Source organism: Rhinolophus ferrumequinum, chromosome 23 (assembly GCF_004115265.2).
Source record: "Rhinolophus ferrumequinum isolate MPI-CBG mRhiFer1 chromosome 23, mRhiFer1_v1.p, whole genome shotgun sequence".
Lineage (NCBI taxonomy): Eukaryota > Metazoa > Chordata > Mammalia > Chiroptera > Rhinolophidae > Rhinolophus > Rhinolophus ferrumequinum.
In genome coordinates, this window is record NC_046306.1 from 43,968,059 (window position 1) to 43,985,813 (window position 17,755).

At 39.8% G+C, this 17,755-nt stretch overlaps 1 protein-coding gene across 1 annotated transcript in view; it reads left to right on the plus strand.

Moving 5' to 3' along the window:
* Window positions 1–12,592: 12,592 nt before the first annotated feature.
* Window positions 12,593–17,755, plus strand: part of CST8 (cystatin 8) — a 31,949-nt gene continuing 26,786 nt past the window's right edge. The window contains exon 1 of the mRNA XM_033094574.1: window positions 12,593–12,820. Within this exon, the coding sequence (XP_032950465.1) occupies window positions 12,593–12,820 (228 nt within the window). The remainder of the gene's footprint in view (window positions 12,821–17,755) is intronic.

Consider the following 17,755-nt stretch of genomic DNA (forward strand, 5'->3'; position numbering starts at 1 on the left):
GGACATACAGATGGCCAATAGACATAGGAAAAGATGCTCAACATCACTAATCATCAGATAGATGCAAATTAAAACCACAATGAGATGTCACCTTACACCTGTCAGAATGGCTATCATGAATAAATCCAAAAACAATAAGTGTTTGTGATGCAAATACAAGGGAACTCTTGTGCACTATTTGTGGAACTGCAAATTGGTGCAGCCACTATGGAAAACATTTTGGAGTTTCCTCAAAAAATTAAGACTAGATCTACCTTATTACCCAGCAATTCCACTTTTGTGTATGTATCCAAAGAAATTCAAAACACCATTCGAAAAGATATATGCACCCCTATGTTCACTGAAGCGCTATTTACAATAGCCAAGATATGGAAGCAACTGAAAAGCCCATGCATAGACGATTGGATAAAGAGGTGTTACATGTATAAAATGGAACATTACCCAGCCATAAAAAAGAATGAAATCTTATCATTTGCAACAACATGGAGGGACCTAGAGGGTAGTATGCTAAGTAAAATAAGTCAGACTGAGAGAGACAAATACCATATGATCTCACTTATATATGGAATCTTAAGAACAAATAAAAAATAGCAAAAGAGAAATGGACTCATAGATACGGAGAAGAAAGTGATGGTTGAAAGATGGGAGGTGGGTTGAAGTGTGCTGGGTGAAAAAAGTGAAGGGATTAAGAAGTACAAATTAATAGTTACAAAATAGTCACTGATATGTAAAGTACAGCATAGAGAATATAGTTACTAATATTGTAAAAACTATGTATAGTGCCAGGTGGTTACTAGACTCATTGGGGGTATCACTTCATAAATTATATAAATGTCTACTATGTTGTACACCTGAAACTAAAATAATATTGAATGCTAACTATAAGTGGAAAAAGAGAATAAGAAAAAAAAGACATAAATAAGAAAAAAGGCTTCCTAAATATGCAAAAAAATTCTCAGTTGAAACCAGATACAACAGCTATCAACAGCTATCAACAGCACCAGCTATACTTAATATCTGATCAATATAATCATTACTAATGTTTCAAAAATTTAAATTATAAAAAGTAATAATGATTTCCACAAAACTTGTTAGATTTTGTTAAGATGATGGATGAGCAGAATAAGTAAACTTTTGTAAATTTTTGTTTTTTGAATAGAGCCTAGAGTTATTGAAAAAATAGTGGTAAAACAGAAAGCATAAGCAAAATTATATTTCTTTCTTTTTTTTTTGGCTTAAAAGAATTCCTATTTATTTTCATATAGTTCTGGGGGTCAGAAGTCTAAATTTGATAGGCAGGGCTGTATTCCATCTGGAGGCTATAGGGGAGAATCCGTTTTTTTGTTTTTCTTTTCCATTTTCTAGAGGCCACCTGCATCCTAATGGGGCCCCTTCTCACATCTTCAAATTTAGCAATGTAGCATCCTCAAATCTCTCTCTCTCTCTCTCTCTCTCTCTCTCTCTCTCTCTCTCTCTCTCTCTCTCACACACACCTCTGCCTTCTGTCACATCTTCTCTCATCATCTTGCCTCCCTCTTTCCCTCATAAGAACCATTTATGTTTACATTGGACTTAGCTGGATAATCCAGGATGATCTCCCACTTCTAGATCTTTATAAGATATATTTATTGATAACATGAAACTAATGGAAAATAACTATGATCGAGACTTTCTAATTAAATTCATGATGAAAAGGAAAAAAATAAATTAGCTATGTATAGATTAAAACTGTGTGCATCAGTGATCAGAAAAATGTGAGTGGATTAAATTCTCCCGCTCAGTGACAGGTAATTTCATATTTGCTAAAGTCCTCACATAAAGCAATATAATTTTTATAACCGGAAAACAAAATGAATAAAAAAGATTATACGTGACTAGATAGAAGAAAATATGTCTCAGGAACTAGAAAGGATGCTAGTCTGGAATGTTTTGGAAAATGCAAAGAGTCAAGACATGAAAGACTGATATATGAGTATACTCTATAAAAGAGGAGAAAAATCCATTTCTTTTTGTGTGATTATTCACCTGGAGAATCCAGGAAAATATGGTAAAACTACACTCAGTCACTGAACACACATGACCTGAGCAGGTGTGTCCGCCACCTTCCATATAGCCTGACCACCATATTTAGAGCAGTGCTGGCCGCACAGTAGGACTCAGAAAATATCTCTTGAAATCTAAATAAAGCCACTACTTAATGTCATAAGGGTTGATTCATTCTGAAAAAGTAATAATTCTGAACCCAAATGCAACCCAAGTTATACATATGCCTCAAAATGGAGAGAGCAAAAGGGGACAGAACCACCAGGTGGTACTTCCCAGTGATGGTGAGCATCTTTTCAGGCACTTGTCACAGTGCATGAGAGCATACACTCCCTAACCAGGAAGGCTAGAACGGGAGGCAGCCAGGCGAGTCTGCCACGAGCCCTGGGTGGGTTTATAGGATTAGGACCCATCTCAGGAGGCTCCAGCCGGATTGGGAACTGATTGTGGACTCAGGGGAAGTGGAGGAGGAGAAAGAGCAAAGCCCAGCCTCCTGGATCTCAGCAAGGGGACGAGGAACATCCAAAGTTTTAGAAGATAAAGGAGATGCAGCAGACCTTCGTCCTCTTTCTTTCCCTGTGAGAGCTCATGGGCCTCACTGGACCCCTTGCCCTGCCTCAAACCAGCCTCTTGATTCTACTTTCTTCCCATTTGGCTCACAATTTCCTCCATTTCTCTTTTTCTCTCTTCTTTCATTTCCTTTTCCACCTCTTTGTGACCTCTCCATTGGCTTTCATGTAGGAATGAGGTACATACCAATCAACAAGTCCATGTACAGAATCTTTGCTTCCTGAATTTGGGAGTTTAATTGAATTATATACACTGCTCATCTCTCTCTCTCTCTCTCTCTCTCTCTCTCTCTCTCTCTCTCTCTCTCTCACTCTTACTCACAAACACACACACACAAATTCTTTTATAAGACTAGAGGAGATGCAGCTTGTTACATTTATATGCATGCTTATTGTGATTTTTCGAAAGAAGCACATTTAAGCAAGAAATTGAGTACACACAAAGAGGCATGCACAGATTTATCACACTGCTGATAATAATAGCAAATGATGAAAATGACACGTGTTCAGAATAGGGGCTAGACTAAACCAGTTATGGGACGTTATTCACCCACCATAATTTCTCTCTTTCAATAGTTTGAATATTTGGTTCCACTTCCCCCAGGCTTGTAGAGTTTCTGCTGAAAAATCTGATGATATTCTAATGGTCTTTCCTTTGTAGGGTACCGTCCTCTTTTCCCTGGCTGCCTTGAGGATTCTTTCTTTGTTGTTGATTTTAGACAGCTTCAGTACAAAGTGCTTTGGAGAAGGCCTATTGGGATTGAGGTAATTAGGTGTTCTATATGCTTCTTGGACTCGAGGATCCAGTTCTGTCCATAAGTTTGGGAAGTTCTCATCAACAATTTGTTTGAATATATTCTCTGTTCCCTTCTCTCTTTCTTCTCCTTCTGGTATGCCCATTATTCTATTCACATTTACGAATACTGGACATAGTCTTGTTTATTTGATCATTGGTCTGCTGTCTGCTCCCAATCATATAAACATTACTTTTGTATTGCTCTTTCTGATGGAGTCAGAAAGTTCTTGTAGAGTTCTTTCATTTCTTTTAAGTCTCAAGTCTCTTTCTTCTTCCATCCATGTCATTTCCAGGTTTCTATCTTTGATGTCACTGATTCTTTCCTCCATCTGGTCAACTCTACTACCTAAGCTGGCCATTTCATTCTTCATTTCTTCTATTGAGTTCTTAATCTCCAGAAATTCTATTTGGTTCTTTTTTAAAATTTCAATCTCTTTCGTAAAATGCTCATGTTGTTCTTTGATTGCGTTTCTGAGTTCATTAAACTGCCTTTCTGTGTTTTCTTGCATCTCGTTGAGTTTTTTCAGAACTTGAATTCTTGGTCATTTAAGTCACATATTTCCGTATCTTTAAGTTCCTTTTCTAGACACTTTTCACTTTCTTTCTGAGCTGTCTTGTTGCCTTGGTGATTCATGGCAATTACTGATTTATTATTTTTCTTCCTAGACATCTACAGGAGTGGCTTCTGCAACAGGTTGATAGGAAGAGATCTTTCTTTTGTTTTCCAGTACTTGTTGGTAGAATGTTTTATTTTCTCTCCAACTGCAGCCTTTTTTTTCTCCCTCACATGGTAGTGCTATATTTTCTCTGCACTATTCCAGTTTCTCACACAATGGCAGGATTCCCTGGGAGACAGGCTTATCCTCTGTTAATAGTTCGCCTGAGTCACAGGGTGCAGTGTCCGTTTGGGTATGTGGAGAGCTTTTGAAGTTCCAAAGCTCTTCCTGCACTAGATTCAGAGTCAGTATGTTTCAGCAGTTCTGTTTACTCCTGCAGGGATCTGCCCAGATAGGTGGGGCCAGGGGCCAGGTGAGTTGTGAGAGGTGACCCAGAGCAATGACAGCGACCACTACCACAGCTGGTCCTGCTTCCACAGCTCCCTCTCCTTTGCCAGAACTAGTTGGGCTGCGAATCTGTGTCTGCGGTCCACAGTTCTCAGAACAGCAAATATTCTCTTCTTTTGATCTGACACTGCTACTGTTCCTCTTCTAGCACCGGGCAGGTGGGGGTGGGGCGAGCTCTGGGAGGGTAGGGAGGGGGCGGCCAGTCTCAGTGCCTAAGGCTTCCGTTCTCAGCTCAGCAGTGAGGGTTTAAATCACCGTTTTCAGCCTTCTTCCCTCAGTCTTTTCTCCGAGGTCTCTCCCGTGAGTGTTGGGTTCAGCAGTGTTATATGCTGTCCCCTCAGCCCTGTGGGCCATAAATGGAGCCCTAGCAGTCCGAGTTCTTCCCTCTCCCACAGCTGTGGTAGTTCCAGGATGCAGCGGGCTTGGAGCACTGAGCTAGGTCTGCGACCTGCGACATGCGGCTCCGTTTCTGCACTTCTCCCTTCCCTCCTCCCCCTTTCTCCCCCTTGCGCGATTTGCCCACCTTTAAGTGAATTCAGTAGTGGGCCTCTTCATCTTGCCTGTCTAATGTGCAGGGAGTCCTTTGTGGAGTTATAGTTGTTCCATTTGTTGTAAATTCCACGGGAGATTTATAGAGGCTAAACTCATGCTGCCATTTTGATGACGTCTTTTTACCATTGACTTTTGACTCCTCCTTCCCCAGGCCTGGTGAGCTCAACCATCTCATAGCTTTGGATATAGCTAACTTTCCCCTCTGTCTTGCTTATATCCCAGCAGCAGCCACTGTCTTGCAATTGATGTATTCCAATAGCCTTTTAACCAAGCACCCAGTCATATGCCATCATACAGAGAATCATATTTAAAAAATTAGAAATATTATAATGCCAGTCTTGTAGACCTCCGTGTTTAAGCAACTTTTATTTTTTCAATTTTTGGGGTCATCCAATGGGTAAGATATGATTGTGAGAGGAGGAACAAATGAAAATATGCATAACAGATATGCAGGATACAGATATGGGGATAAAGGAGGTGATGGAAAAAGCAAAGCTGCCAACATCCTTAACCTACAGAGAGAAGTTCAAAATGAACTCCTGGGAATTGATGAATCAGAAATAGAGGTTTAATTATATTTGTTAAACTTATAAAATAACTAGCAGAATATCTATCAATCCATCCATCTGTCCATCCATCCACCCACCCACCTATGCTTCTAAACAGTGAGAAAAAGAGGGAAGATAAAGGGCTACATGTGAACTAAACCCTCATCTTTTATATCAAGGACCCACAATATCTTTTATGAGTCCTGGGAAATGGAACCAAGAGATAAAGGGTGGGGTTGTGAACTTGATTTTCATGTTAAGGTCTTCTCTACATTTGACTTGGAACTTTGAAATTTTTATAAAAGTGATTCTATTTACTATGAGACAGAGCATTACAGAAATAATTAACTTAAGAAGTGACATTGCTGTATAATCTCATTCCTCAGGCATAAGGCTGTGAATGGTTCAAAATCTCCAGATTTTCTTTTATTTGAGCTTAACAAATCATTATCTTTTCTTAAATCCAGATCTTTCTCTGCTTAGTGTTTTAAAATTGCCTATAACAATTATACAGAGCAAATAGCTTTCCATGTAAGTACATGCACATGATTTGGCTGATCTTTAAAATCTCATTTCATAGATTTTACATATTTTATTTAATAGTCCACTGTTGATACATATTTGGGTTAATTTCTTTTTTTTTTTACTATTAGAAACTGTTGCAGTAAATAATTTTTCAATTTTGTGCACATAGGCAAATATTTCTGTGGGATACAACCCAAGGATTATGTAACTTTTAAATGTTTAGCAAAGATTGCTAAATCGCTATGAACAAAGACTCTTGAATTCCCACTCTGCCAATGCTGATGAAAGAACCTTATCGAGAAGGCATTATCATTGTGTTTAATTTTTTTCAATGTGTAGGAGAATAGTGACCTTTCATTCCTGGGTTAATTTGAATTTTTATAATTGAGAAGGCTAAGCGTATTTTCATGTGTACTGGAGACTTTCATATTTTTTTCCTGTGGTATGTGTGTTTGTGACTTTTATCCAAGTTTTCTATTGGATTTTTGTTCTTTTATTTAAAAAATACTTGTAATAGCTCTTTGATATTATGGAAATTTAATTTTTCTGTGTCACATTTGTCAAATTCTTACCATTTGTCTTACTTCACACCCACTATGATGACTATCATCAAAAAGACTGATAATAGCCAGTGTTGTCAAGGAAGTAGAGAAATGGGAACCCTCATACACTGCTGATGGGAATGTAAAATGGTGTGGACATTTTGGAAAACCATCTACTAGTTCCTCAGAAAGTTAAACATAGAGTTACCATGTAACCCAATAATTCCACTTTAGGTAAATACCCAAGAGAAATAAAAACATACACCCACACAAAAGCTTAAACACAAATGTTTATACCAGTATTATTCATAATAGCCCCAAAATGGAAACAACCCAAATATCCACCAATTGATGGATGGATAAATATTTTATATATACAATGGAATATTATTCAACAGTAAAAGGAAATGAAGTAGCAATACATGCTATAACATGGATGAACCTTGAAAACATGCTAAGTGAAAGAAACCAGACACCAAAAGATAATATATAGTATGATTCCATTTATATGACATGCCCAGAATAGGTAAGTCTATAAAGAAAGTCGAGTAGTGGTTGCCTAGAGCTGGAAGGGGTAGGGAAATTGTCAAGGTGGGGAGAGGGTGCGGTGATAGCTAAGGAGCACAGGATTTCTTTGGGGGGTAATGAAAACATTATAAAGTTGACTGTGAAAATTCTGAAAGCCATTGAATTGCACAATTAAATTGTTGAATTGTATAGTATGAGATTTATGTTTTAATAAAATTGTTTAAAAAAAATCCAACCCATGAGCAATGAGCTCAGTTGCATCCAAGCTGCTCTCTGATCCCACCCCATGAGACAACCTGATTTGAGAAGCACCTCGCTGGCCCTTTCTGAAATCTCAATTCCCACAGTCATGAGCAAAATGAAGTGTTTCTTATGCATCAGTGGATCTGAGACAACCAGTATCTGTGGTTGCTGATGACTCCAAAGTAGATAGAGTGTGCTTGGTGTGGGGAGTGTTGAGAGGGAGGAGTGGGGCTTTGCCAACTGCTTTCCTCTCTCCATCAGTGGAGGCCTGAGGACCAGCCCAGGAGTCAGCCGTGATGGAGTTTTTCCTTCAGACTTGTGGGCCTACACCCATCACAGAATTCAGAAAACCTACCCCAACCCCTTTTACTTTCACCAGGACCACCATCCTCAGAAGAAGAAGATGTGGGGTCACAAATGCCTGGGTTCCTATTCAGACTTGTGGAATGCACACGGAAGGATGTGGTGTCTCTCTGTTCTGTGTTGTGCAACTTCCCCTGGACAAGATGCCAGATAGGAGGTGGATAAGTAGGCCCTTGAAAAGAAGCCTCACCAGAGGCCAAACAACTGATGTGTGGCCAAAAAGGGAAATGAATTCCTTTTGAGTATATTATCTACTCAAATTTTTGGCTCAGTTTAAGCTAAGACAATGAAGGAAATTCTCTTTTTCTTTCGGATTTTGAAGAGCTTTTTCCATAAACAGGAATTTAGCCCTTTGCCACATATCTTCCAAATAACTTGCTTTGTGTTCCCATTTAGCTCTTGGCTTTGGGTGTGCGTGCGTGTGTGTGTGTGTGTTACAAAAAATGTGACCAAATTTATTATTCCTTTCTATTTTCACTTCTGTGTTTTATACATGCTTAGAAAGGGTACCTCAGTTTGAGCACACAGTTTTGTCTCAAACATTTTAAATCTTAGCCTTTTTGATTCTGAGGTTTTATTGACCTGAGAGTCTGACTTTATGTTTGGAATTTTGTCTTATGCATCTCAGGTATGAGCCTCTTTGCATCGATCAGTATTTTATCCTGGAAAGAGAAATATTAATTTCTAAACTCTGAGCTCCCTCACTGTCACTAAGCCAGGCCCTAAATGAGATGGAGCCTGGCTTGGGAGTTGATTATCACAAATAGGACAGAATGTTCCAGCAAGTGGGAGGTAAGCACAATCAAGACTACTGACCTGGAACAAGGTTAAAGATGGGGAAGATACGTTTAACAGGCAAGTAGGGATCTGTTTAGTTGTTCACCCATAGAGCTATATTATGACATCATAGCTCATGCCAGCTGACACCTTCTACTTGGTTTTTCTAGTGGCACCTCCTGCCAGCTGTAGGCCCCCAGCTCCTTGGCCCAGGCACCACACAGGACCTCTCCTTCCTAGGGACTCTCAGTCCCAGATTTCCTGAGCCTGGCTGCCTGGTGCCTCTCCCTGCTTCTAAGATCATGAAGTCACATAACAGGACCCTGACAGAAATGGCTGTGGAGGTGCTTTTCCTTCCAACTGGTTTAGTCCAAAGCCCAGAAATTTAGAGAGCCAGAAGGCATGGAATAAGAATGAGGACTTCTGCACTGGGGGCAAGTGCTGGTCGCTCTTGGTAAGCCTGTGAACTGAGGGCTGAGGGATCGCTGTCAGAGTTGTTGCTCACTTAAGCAGCATCAGAAAGGCTGGGCTTACCTCACAAAAGGGCCATAGATGTGACCACCTAGCTGCATAGTGCAGCCAGAGTGCAGAGGCAGCCCTGAGCTCAGGCCCCACTGATACCCTGACCAGGTGCAGAGCATGAAGTGAGCTTGCTGGGGACAGAGGGTGGCCCACGAGCTGGTCAGGGCTCAGGTCCCCAGGAAGGAGAAAGATACTACCTGTTGGCCAGGGCAGCCAGCTCAAGGCTCAGCAAGCAGGAACCTGGTGAAGAGCTTGGTTCTGAGGTGGGTCTGGGGTTTAACTGTCCTGGGTGGAAAATGACACTGATGCCAAGGTGGCCTCCAAATGTGCCCCAGACAACTTTTACCAGAAATCACAAAGCAGAAAGGCCCACAGGCCAAAGTTTGCTGTTCAAATCACATGTGTATCAAATCAGTGTAAACCATTGAGAAAGCTAACAAAAGCTTGTTTTTGGCATACCATGTTTTAGCTAAAGATTATGTAGAGGTAAACATCAGTAGATTCCTGTTGAAAAGAGTTATCTGTTCTTTTAAAGTCTCTAAACAGCCACCAAAGAAAAGGAAGCTTAAACCTTAATCTATTTACTAGGCTATTGTTCATAGGTGTCAATGATACCAATAAAAAAATATTGTCTTGTTATGTCTAAGTGCATTTAAGCAATGGGTGTTCCTTGAGCCATACTTTGAAACATAAAATACTTTAAATGTTGATTGCTGTTATATCAAACAATTTCACTATTAGTTTAATATTATTTTGAATCAAACTGAATAAAAAGTTAGTGTGTTCAGAAAAAAAAAAAAGAAGCAAGGTGATGAGAAGGAGCTAGTTAACATGGTTAAGATATGGGGCAAGTGAGGTGGAGGTGGACCCTGGGCCAGCCATGTTCTCTGTTGCATCATCCTCCTGCTGATAGGGGTTATGAGGCCCAAAGTGGAGGTTTGAGCAAGGTGACCCAACAGGTTAGTAACACATGCAGGCAAGTCTGCCTGGCACAGCTGGCCACACTGGGTGGCTTCTTGTACAGCCCAGGATTTGATTTAAGTGTTCTGGGCAGGACCCATGGGGTCAGAATGACATCACCAATGGGCAGCCAGATGAAGACATTCTGAGTATTGTGTGCTGCGTGTATCTCATGTGCATTTAGTGCCTATTGGATATCAGGATCACCTTGTATGTTCAACGTAGGCACATGGTACTTATCATTTATCTCTACTGAATACTTCTGGATTCTGCCTGTCTCTCAGGCTGCTTAGTCATTGTCTACAATTATCACATCTGAACCATTTTGCCTGTCTCATGAACTACATTCTGATTTATCTTCTATAGTAGAATCGAATCCCTCAAAAGCAAATGCACATTAAAAGCTTGATCTGTACACACAGGTATGTCAGGTTGAATAGGTCTGAAGGTTTGCATTTGGGCAAGCAGTGAGGTAAAGCTCCCAAGTGATAAAGTGGCCAAGGCGCTGGCTTTACGAGGTGTGCCAATTCGCGAACTTGCCACCATGTGCTTACATTGGCAGCATGTGTGCTTACATTGGCAGCTTACATTGGCAGCATTGAGCGTATAAACAGCTCAGTAAGGTTTCATAAACTTATATCAGTGTCTCACAGCTGTGTTCATGTCGACGTGTGATGGTGACTTGCTGAGTGGCATTCATTATTGTTGTTGCTTGTTTTTGTGTGCCATCGTGAGAATATCTGAGCTTGAATTAGAGCAAGCAGCAATCATTAAATTTCTTGATAAACTTGGCAAGAGAAGAAGTGAAATCAGGGACATGTTAATCCAGGTTTATAGGGATAATACCATGAAGAAAACGGCAGTGTACAAATGGATTAAATATTTTTATGGGAGAGAACACGTCACTGATAAAGAAAGAACAGGGTGGCCAGTAACAAGCAGAACTGACGAAAAACATTGCAAAAATTCATTCAATTGTGCATCAAAATCATCAGCTTACTGTGACAAGCATAGTAGAGCAAGTAAACATCAATAGAGAAACAGCTGGGGAAATCTTAACTGAAGATCTTGGCATGAAAAAGGTGTGTGCAAAAATGGTCCTGAAGGAGCTCACTGATGAACAAAAGCAAAGGAGAGTCGAAGTTTGCCAAGACCTTTTGGAGAGGCAAGATGATGTTTTGGGCTGTGTTATCACTGGTGATGAAACATGGGTGTACCAATGTAACCCTGAAACAAAGTGTCAAGTATACAATGGAAGTCAGCCAATTCTCCACGACCAAAAACTTCCATCAGTCCAAATCAAGAGTCAAAAATTATGTTGCTAAACTGTTTTGATATCAGAGGGATTATTCATTATGAATTTGTACCAAATGGACAAAGAGTTAACCAAGTTTACTATTTGGAAGTGTTGAAAAGCCTGTGTGAAAAAGTTAGACAAAATGACCTGAACTTTTTGCCAACAATTCGTGGCTCTTGCATCATGACAATGTACCAGCTCACACGGCACTGTCTGTGAGGGAGTTTTTAGCCAGTAAACAAATAACTGTATTGGAACACCTTCTCTACTCACCTGATCTGGCCCCCAATGACTTCTTTCTTTACCTGAAGATAAAGGAAATATTGAAAGGAAGACATTTTGATGACATTCAGGACATCAAGTGTAATATGATGACAGCTCTGATGGCCATTCCAGAAAGACTTCCAAAATTGCTTTGAGGGGTCCTCTAGGCACTGGTGTCAATGCATACCTTCCCAAGGGGAGTACTCTGAAGGTGACCACAGTTATATTCAGCAGTGGGGTATGCAGCACTTTTTCTAGGATGAGTTGACGAACTTAATTGGCCGACCTCATACTTCCTTGTGAGTTACATTTTTCTCAGTATAAAAGGCCCCATGGGGAATCGCAATGATTAAGTGGAATAAAACATGTACAGTCCTTATTGCAGGGCCAGACAAGACTCAGTAATACTCAATAAATATATTCCATTGTGATTACTAATGAGCCTGACTAGAAATAGGGGAGATGCAGGGCATAGTTTTGAGATCTGTACAAAGACTATTTTATACATGCTCCTGGAGAGGAAACAAATAAGAGGAGTTCTGAACCCATTGTGCTCCCAGTAGCAGCAGGTCTGCTACAAGTCCTCACGTCCGTCTGTGCACACCTACCTGATACAGATAGGTACTTTCACTGGCTACACAGGGACCTCACAGACAAAGCATCAGGGGTTATCTGGCAGGGAGGAAACGGTGTGTGTGTGTGTGTGTGTACACTTGTGCTCCCATATGTGAGTGCATGGAGGTTTGCATCCTTCCAGAAAGGAAACAGCCTGAATTGGGAAAATGTACTGAATTGTGACTGTAGATTTCTTATGCAGCTTCTCTGGGGAAGAAGAGAGAGAAACCCACAAAAGACAATGTTTACAATTCTCTCCTTTTCACCCACAGCAGTGCCAGGAGAAGCTGGGGAGCAGAAGTATCAGGACCAGCCCAGTCCACCACTGCCCCAGCCCTAGAAGGACAGAAGGCACTGACTCTGTGCTCCCTTGGCTGAGGTGCCATGGCCAGGCACTGCCCAAACCTGCTGCTCTTGGTGGCCACTGTAGCCCTTGTGTTCACAGGTGTCTACGCTTGGGGATTGCCGAAGGTGGTAAGGAAATTTGAAGACATCCCGGAAACCTACGTCTATGTACAGCAGGCACTGTGGTTCGCCATGAAAGAATATAACAGGGCCAGCAAAGACAAGTACACCTTCAAGATAGTGAAGGTTCTGAAGTCCCAGGAGCAGGTCGGTGAACATTTGCTCTTTGTTGTTTTTCTACATGTCTGTGGTTATGGCGAGGCCATTATGCATGGATGGCTACTGAAACCAGGGTGTGGAAAGCAGGTCAGACATGTCTTGAGCCAAATTAATTAATTTTATTTCAGGGTATTTTTTTAGAAGAAAATTAATTGTACTTTATCCTTTATTATTCTGAGATAAAATATGAAATATCCATTAAAATAATTTAAAATTGATTATAGTCACATCATAAAGCATAGGTAAGAGCCCAGAAGTTTGGAAAATTTTAGGAGATAATATTGTCAAAATGATTAATGACAGAGATGAATTATTACCCATTCAACAATCAAAGAAATATTAAGTCCAGCTTTTACTGAAAAAAGGAACCAGAACAGAGAAGCGAAGGCACTTCTTTCCAGAAAAAAATGCCTATTTGTAAATGTAAAAGAATATGTAACTAAAAAAAAACCACCTTTTACAACCACCACCATAATAACTAATTCAGGCAAAGATCATCAATGAATCTTATAACCATTGGGTGAGAAAGTGCTGGGGAATTAATTTCTGCCTGGATCACTTAATTAATTATATTGGCTAAAAGATACACTTTCTGGTGTACGCTTCACCAAATTCACCAACACTTGGACAAAGTGACATCATGTGCCCCTCATGCAATGTCCCTGAAAGGACATAATAACACCTATTTATGTTATTCTTACACAAAATTCATACCTTGAATGTAGTCATGAGGAAAAATTTGACAAATCCACATTATGGGTCATTCCATAAGACCACTTAAAAATATCGATGTCGTAAAAGACAAGGGAAAAAGCAGGGAACTTGTTCTCCCTTAAAGGAGACTTAAGAAACATAACAATAAATGCAATGTGTGGTCCTGTATTATCTCTTGGATTAAAAAAAAAAAGTCATAAAGAATGTTATAAGGGCAATTGGAGGAATTTGAATATGGACTATAGTATAAAAGAAAGCATTGAAACAATGTAGTATTTCCTGAGAAAGATGATTGTACCATAGTTATGTAGGAGATCAAGATAGGAAGTGGTAGGGTGTGCTGAAGGAACAGGAGTTAGGTCAGTCTGGCTGGAGTTTGAGGAAGGTGGGGAAGGTGAACGAGAGCTACCCTGAACCCAGTTTGTCGGTGACATCGGCATGACCTGCAGTAGAGGGACACGTCTTTCTCCTCCTTTTCCTCCATCATTAGTTCCATCGCTTTTCCACAATTTTTCCTTTAACCTTTGTTGTCCATCCCTTTAGATCACTGGCCAAACTGCCCTAGTTTCTCATTTTCTTATGTGGTCAGGAGAGCAGGTTCATTCGGTGGCTTCATCCCCTACGAGGCTGGGACATCTGGACATCTGGCTTCTTGGCCATCTTCCACATGCTGGAACCTTGGCTCCTTCTGGTTCTTTTGTGTGGTTATGTTGTTTGCATTTCTTAGGTAGTGGACACCTGAGGCCAGGATGTGTGTCACCAAAGGGTTGTTGAATTAAACCTCATAAATATTGACTGTCTCAGGGGTCTTATTTAGATTGAGTACCTGTCTTTAATAGAACTCCCACCTTTTCCAGAACTATTACACTTTCTTGGACTTCTCTTTATCTATGCTTCTCTACTTATACAATAGAGATAGATAGCTCTGCTCTATATGTAGGTTTTTAATAATAAAGCAAATCAAATACCCATATATCTCAAAAATTATATATCATTTTGTACTGTGTACTTGTTTTATTCATGAATATGCATTTTATGTCTCAGTTCACTGTAAGCTCTTGAATGCAGGTAAGAATGGAAAGAATCAATTAGAAACAGGTTCAAAAAGAAACTACAACTAAGGTATTTCAAATTCCCTGACATTCCAGCTACATACTACCGGAAAAGATATTGAAGAGAGAGATAAGAAAGAATGTACTATCCCCCCCAAAATAAATAACTCAAAATAAAACATAAGAAAAATTCTTGGTGACAATTCAAATTAAACTTAATACCATACACACAAGCCATATATATATATATATATATATACACATATATACATATATATATACATATGTATGCATATATATGTGTGTGTGTGTATATATATATATATATATATATATATATATATAAACAGTTATATCTTGTTAGATGATTTAAATAAAAAGTGCAAAGAGCTATACCAGGAGTTGGACAATTACAACCTGTGACCAAATCTGACCTGATGCGTATTTTTGTATGTCTCATGAACTAAGCATGGTTATAAGAAATAAAAAGAATATTTTGTGACGTATGAAAATTATGTAAAATTCAATTCCAGTGATCATAAACACAGTTTTATTAGAACACAGTCACATGCACTTGCTTGAGTTTTGTCTAGGGCTGCTTTTGTGCTACAATGACAAGACCATGTGATCTGCAAAGCCTGAAATATTTACTCTCTAGCCCTCAAAGAAAGGTGTGCATCCGCCTGCTGTAGTTGACTGAGATTCTGCTGCTGATTTTGTGTAAGGTGAATGCTGGTAAAAAGCACTGACATGGCTGAACCCAACCCTCATGGCAGACACCTCGGAGCAAAGACTGAGGAAAGAAGGCTGAAAACGGCAGTTTAAGCCCTCACTGCCGAACAGAGAATGGAAGCCTCAGGCACTGAGACTAGCTGCCCCCTCCCTGCCCTCCCAGAGCTCTGGCCACCCCCACCTGCCCAGTGCTAGAAGCAGAACAGTAGCAGTGTCAGATCAAAAGAACAGAATATTTGAAATTCTGAGAACTGTGGTCCGCAGGTAGAGATTCACAGCCCAACTAGTTCCGGCAAAAGGGAGGGAGCTGTGGAAGTAGGACCGGCTGTGGTGGTGGTTGCTGCCATTGCTCTGGGCCACCTCTCACAAACCACCCTGCACCTGTCCCCACCTACCTGGGTTGATCCCTGCAGGAGTAAACAGAAATGCTGAAACACACGGGCTCTGAATCTAGTGGAGGAAGAGCTTTGGAACTTCAGAAGCTCTCCGCATCCCCACAGGGACGCAGCACCCAATGACCCAGTCAAACAGTTCAGGAAAGAGAAGCCCGCCTTCCAGGGAATTCCCCCATTGTGTGAGAAGCTGGACTAGTGCAGAGAACACATAGCACTGTAGTGTAAGAGACAGTAAAAGGCTACAGTCAGAAAGAAAATAAAACATTCTACCAACACCTACTGGAAAAGAAACGAAAGACCTCTTTCTATCAACCTATTGCAGAACCCACTCCTGTAAATGTCTAGGTAAAGAAATAATAAATTGTTAATTGCCATGAATAACAAGGTAACAAGGTTGCCAAGGTAACAAGACAACTCAGATAGAAAATGAAAAGTCTCCAGAAAATGAATTTAAAGACATGGAAATATGTGACTTAAATGACAGAGAATTTAAGATTGCAGTTCTGAAAAAAATGCAACGAGATGCAAGAAAACACACACAGGCAGTTTGATGAACTCAGAAACACAATCAAAGAACAAAATGAACATTTTACCAAAGAGATTGAAATTTTAAAAAAAGAACCAAATAGAATTTCTGGAGATTAAGAACTCAATAGAAGAATAGAAGAATGAAATAGCCAGCTTAGGTAGTAGAGTTGACCAGATGGAGGAAAGAATCAGTGACATCAAAGATAGAAACCTGGAAATAACATGGATGGAAGAAGAAAGAGACTTGAGACTTAAAAGAAATGAAAGAACTCTACAAGAAATTTCTGACTCCATCAGAAAGAGCAATATAAGGATAATGGGCATATCAAAAGGAGAAGAAAGAGAGAAGGGAACAGAGAGTATATTCAAACAAATAGTCAATGAGAACTTCCCAAACTAGTGGACAGACCTGGATCCTCGAATCCAAGAAACAAATAGAACACCTAATTACCTCAACCCCAACAGGCCTTCTCCAAAGCACATTGTATTGAAGCTGTCAAAAATCAACAACAAAGAAAAAATCTTCAAGGCAGCAAGGCAAAAGAAGACAGTAACCTACAAAGGAAAGCCCACTAGAATATCATCAGATTTTTTGGCAGAGACTCTACAAGCTAGGAGGGAGTGGAACCAAGTATTCAAACTATTGAAAGAGAGAAATTATGAGCCAAGAATAATATATCCAGCAAAGATATCCTTTAGATAAGGAGGAATAAAGATCTTTCCAGACATACAAAAGCTGACGGAATATTCTAACACACAACCTGCCGTACAAGAAATACTAAAGGAGGCTATTCGACCACCATCAACAGGGACAATTTGTGGCAACCAAAACATAAAAAGGGGAAGAGTAAAGACCTGAACCAGAATATAGCAATGCAGAAAGTAAGCATGCTGAAAAAAATGGAATACTCTAAATATTAAACTTTCTTGTACATAAACTTAACAGTAACCACTGGAAAAAAAACCAGAACTGAAATATATCCCGTAATAAAAGAAGAAACAGAGGGAAAAAATTATAGAATACCACCACCACACAGATATAATAGACAGTAAAAAGGCAAAAAAACAATGGAGACACAGTCTTACGAGAAAACTAAAGATAGAATGATAGGAAATCCTCACATATCAATAATCACCCTAAATGTAAATGGACTGAACTCACCAATAAAAAGGCACAGAGCAGCTGATTGAATCAAAAAACTAAACCCAACCATATGCTGTCTCCAAGAGACACATCTCAGCTATAATGACAAACATAGACTCAAAGTGAAAGGGTGGAAATTGACACTCCAAGCAAATGGTATCCAGAGATAATCAGGTGTAGCCATACTGATATCAGATGAAAAAGGTAACAAGAGACAAAGATGGACATTCCATAATGGTAAAGGTGAGTATATAACAAGAAGACATAACAGCCATCAATATTTATGCCCCCAATCCGAGAGCACTGAAATATACCAAGCAACTACTAACAGAACTAAGGGAGAAATTGAACAAAACAC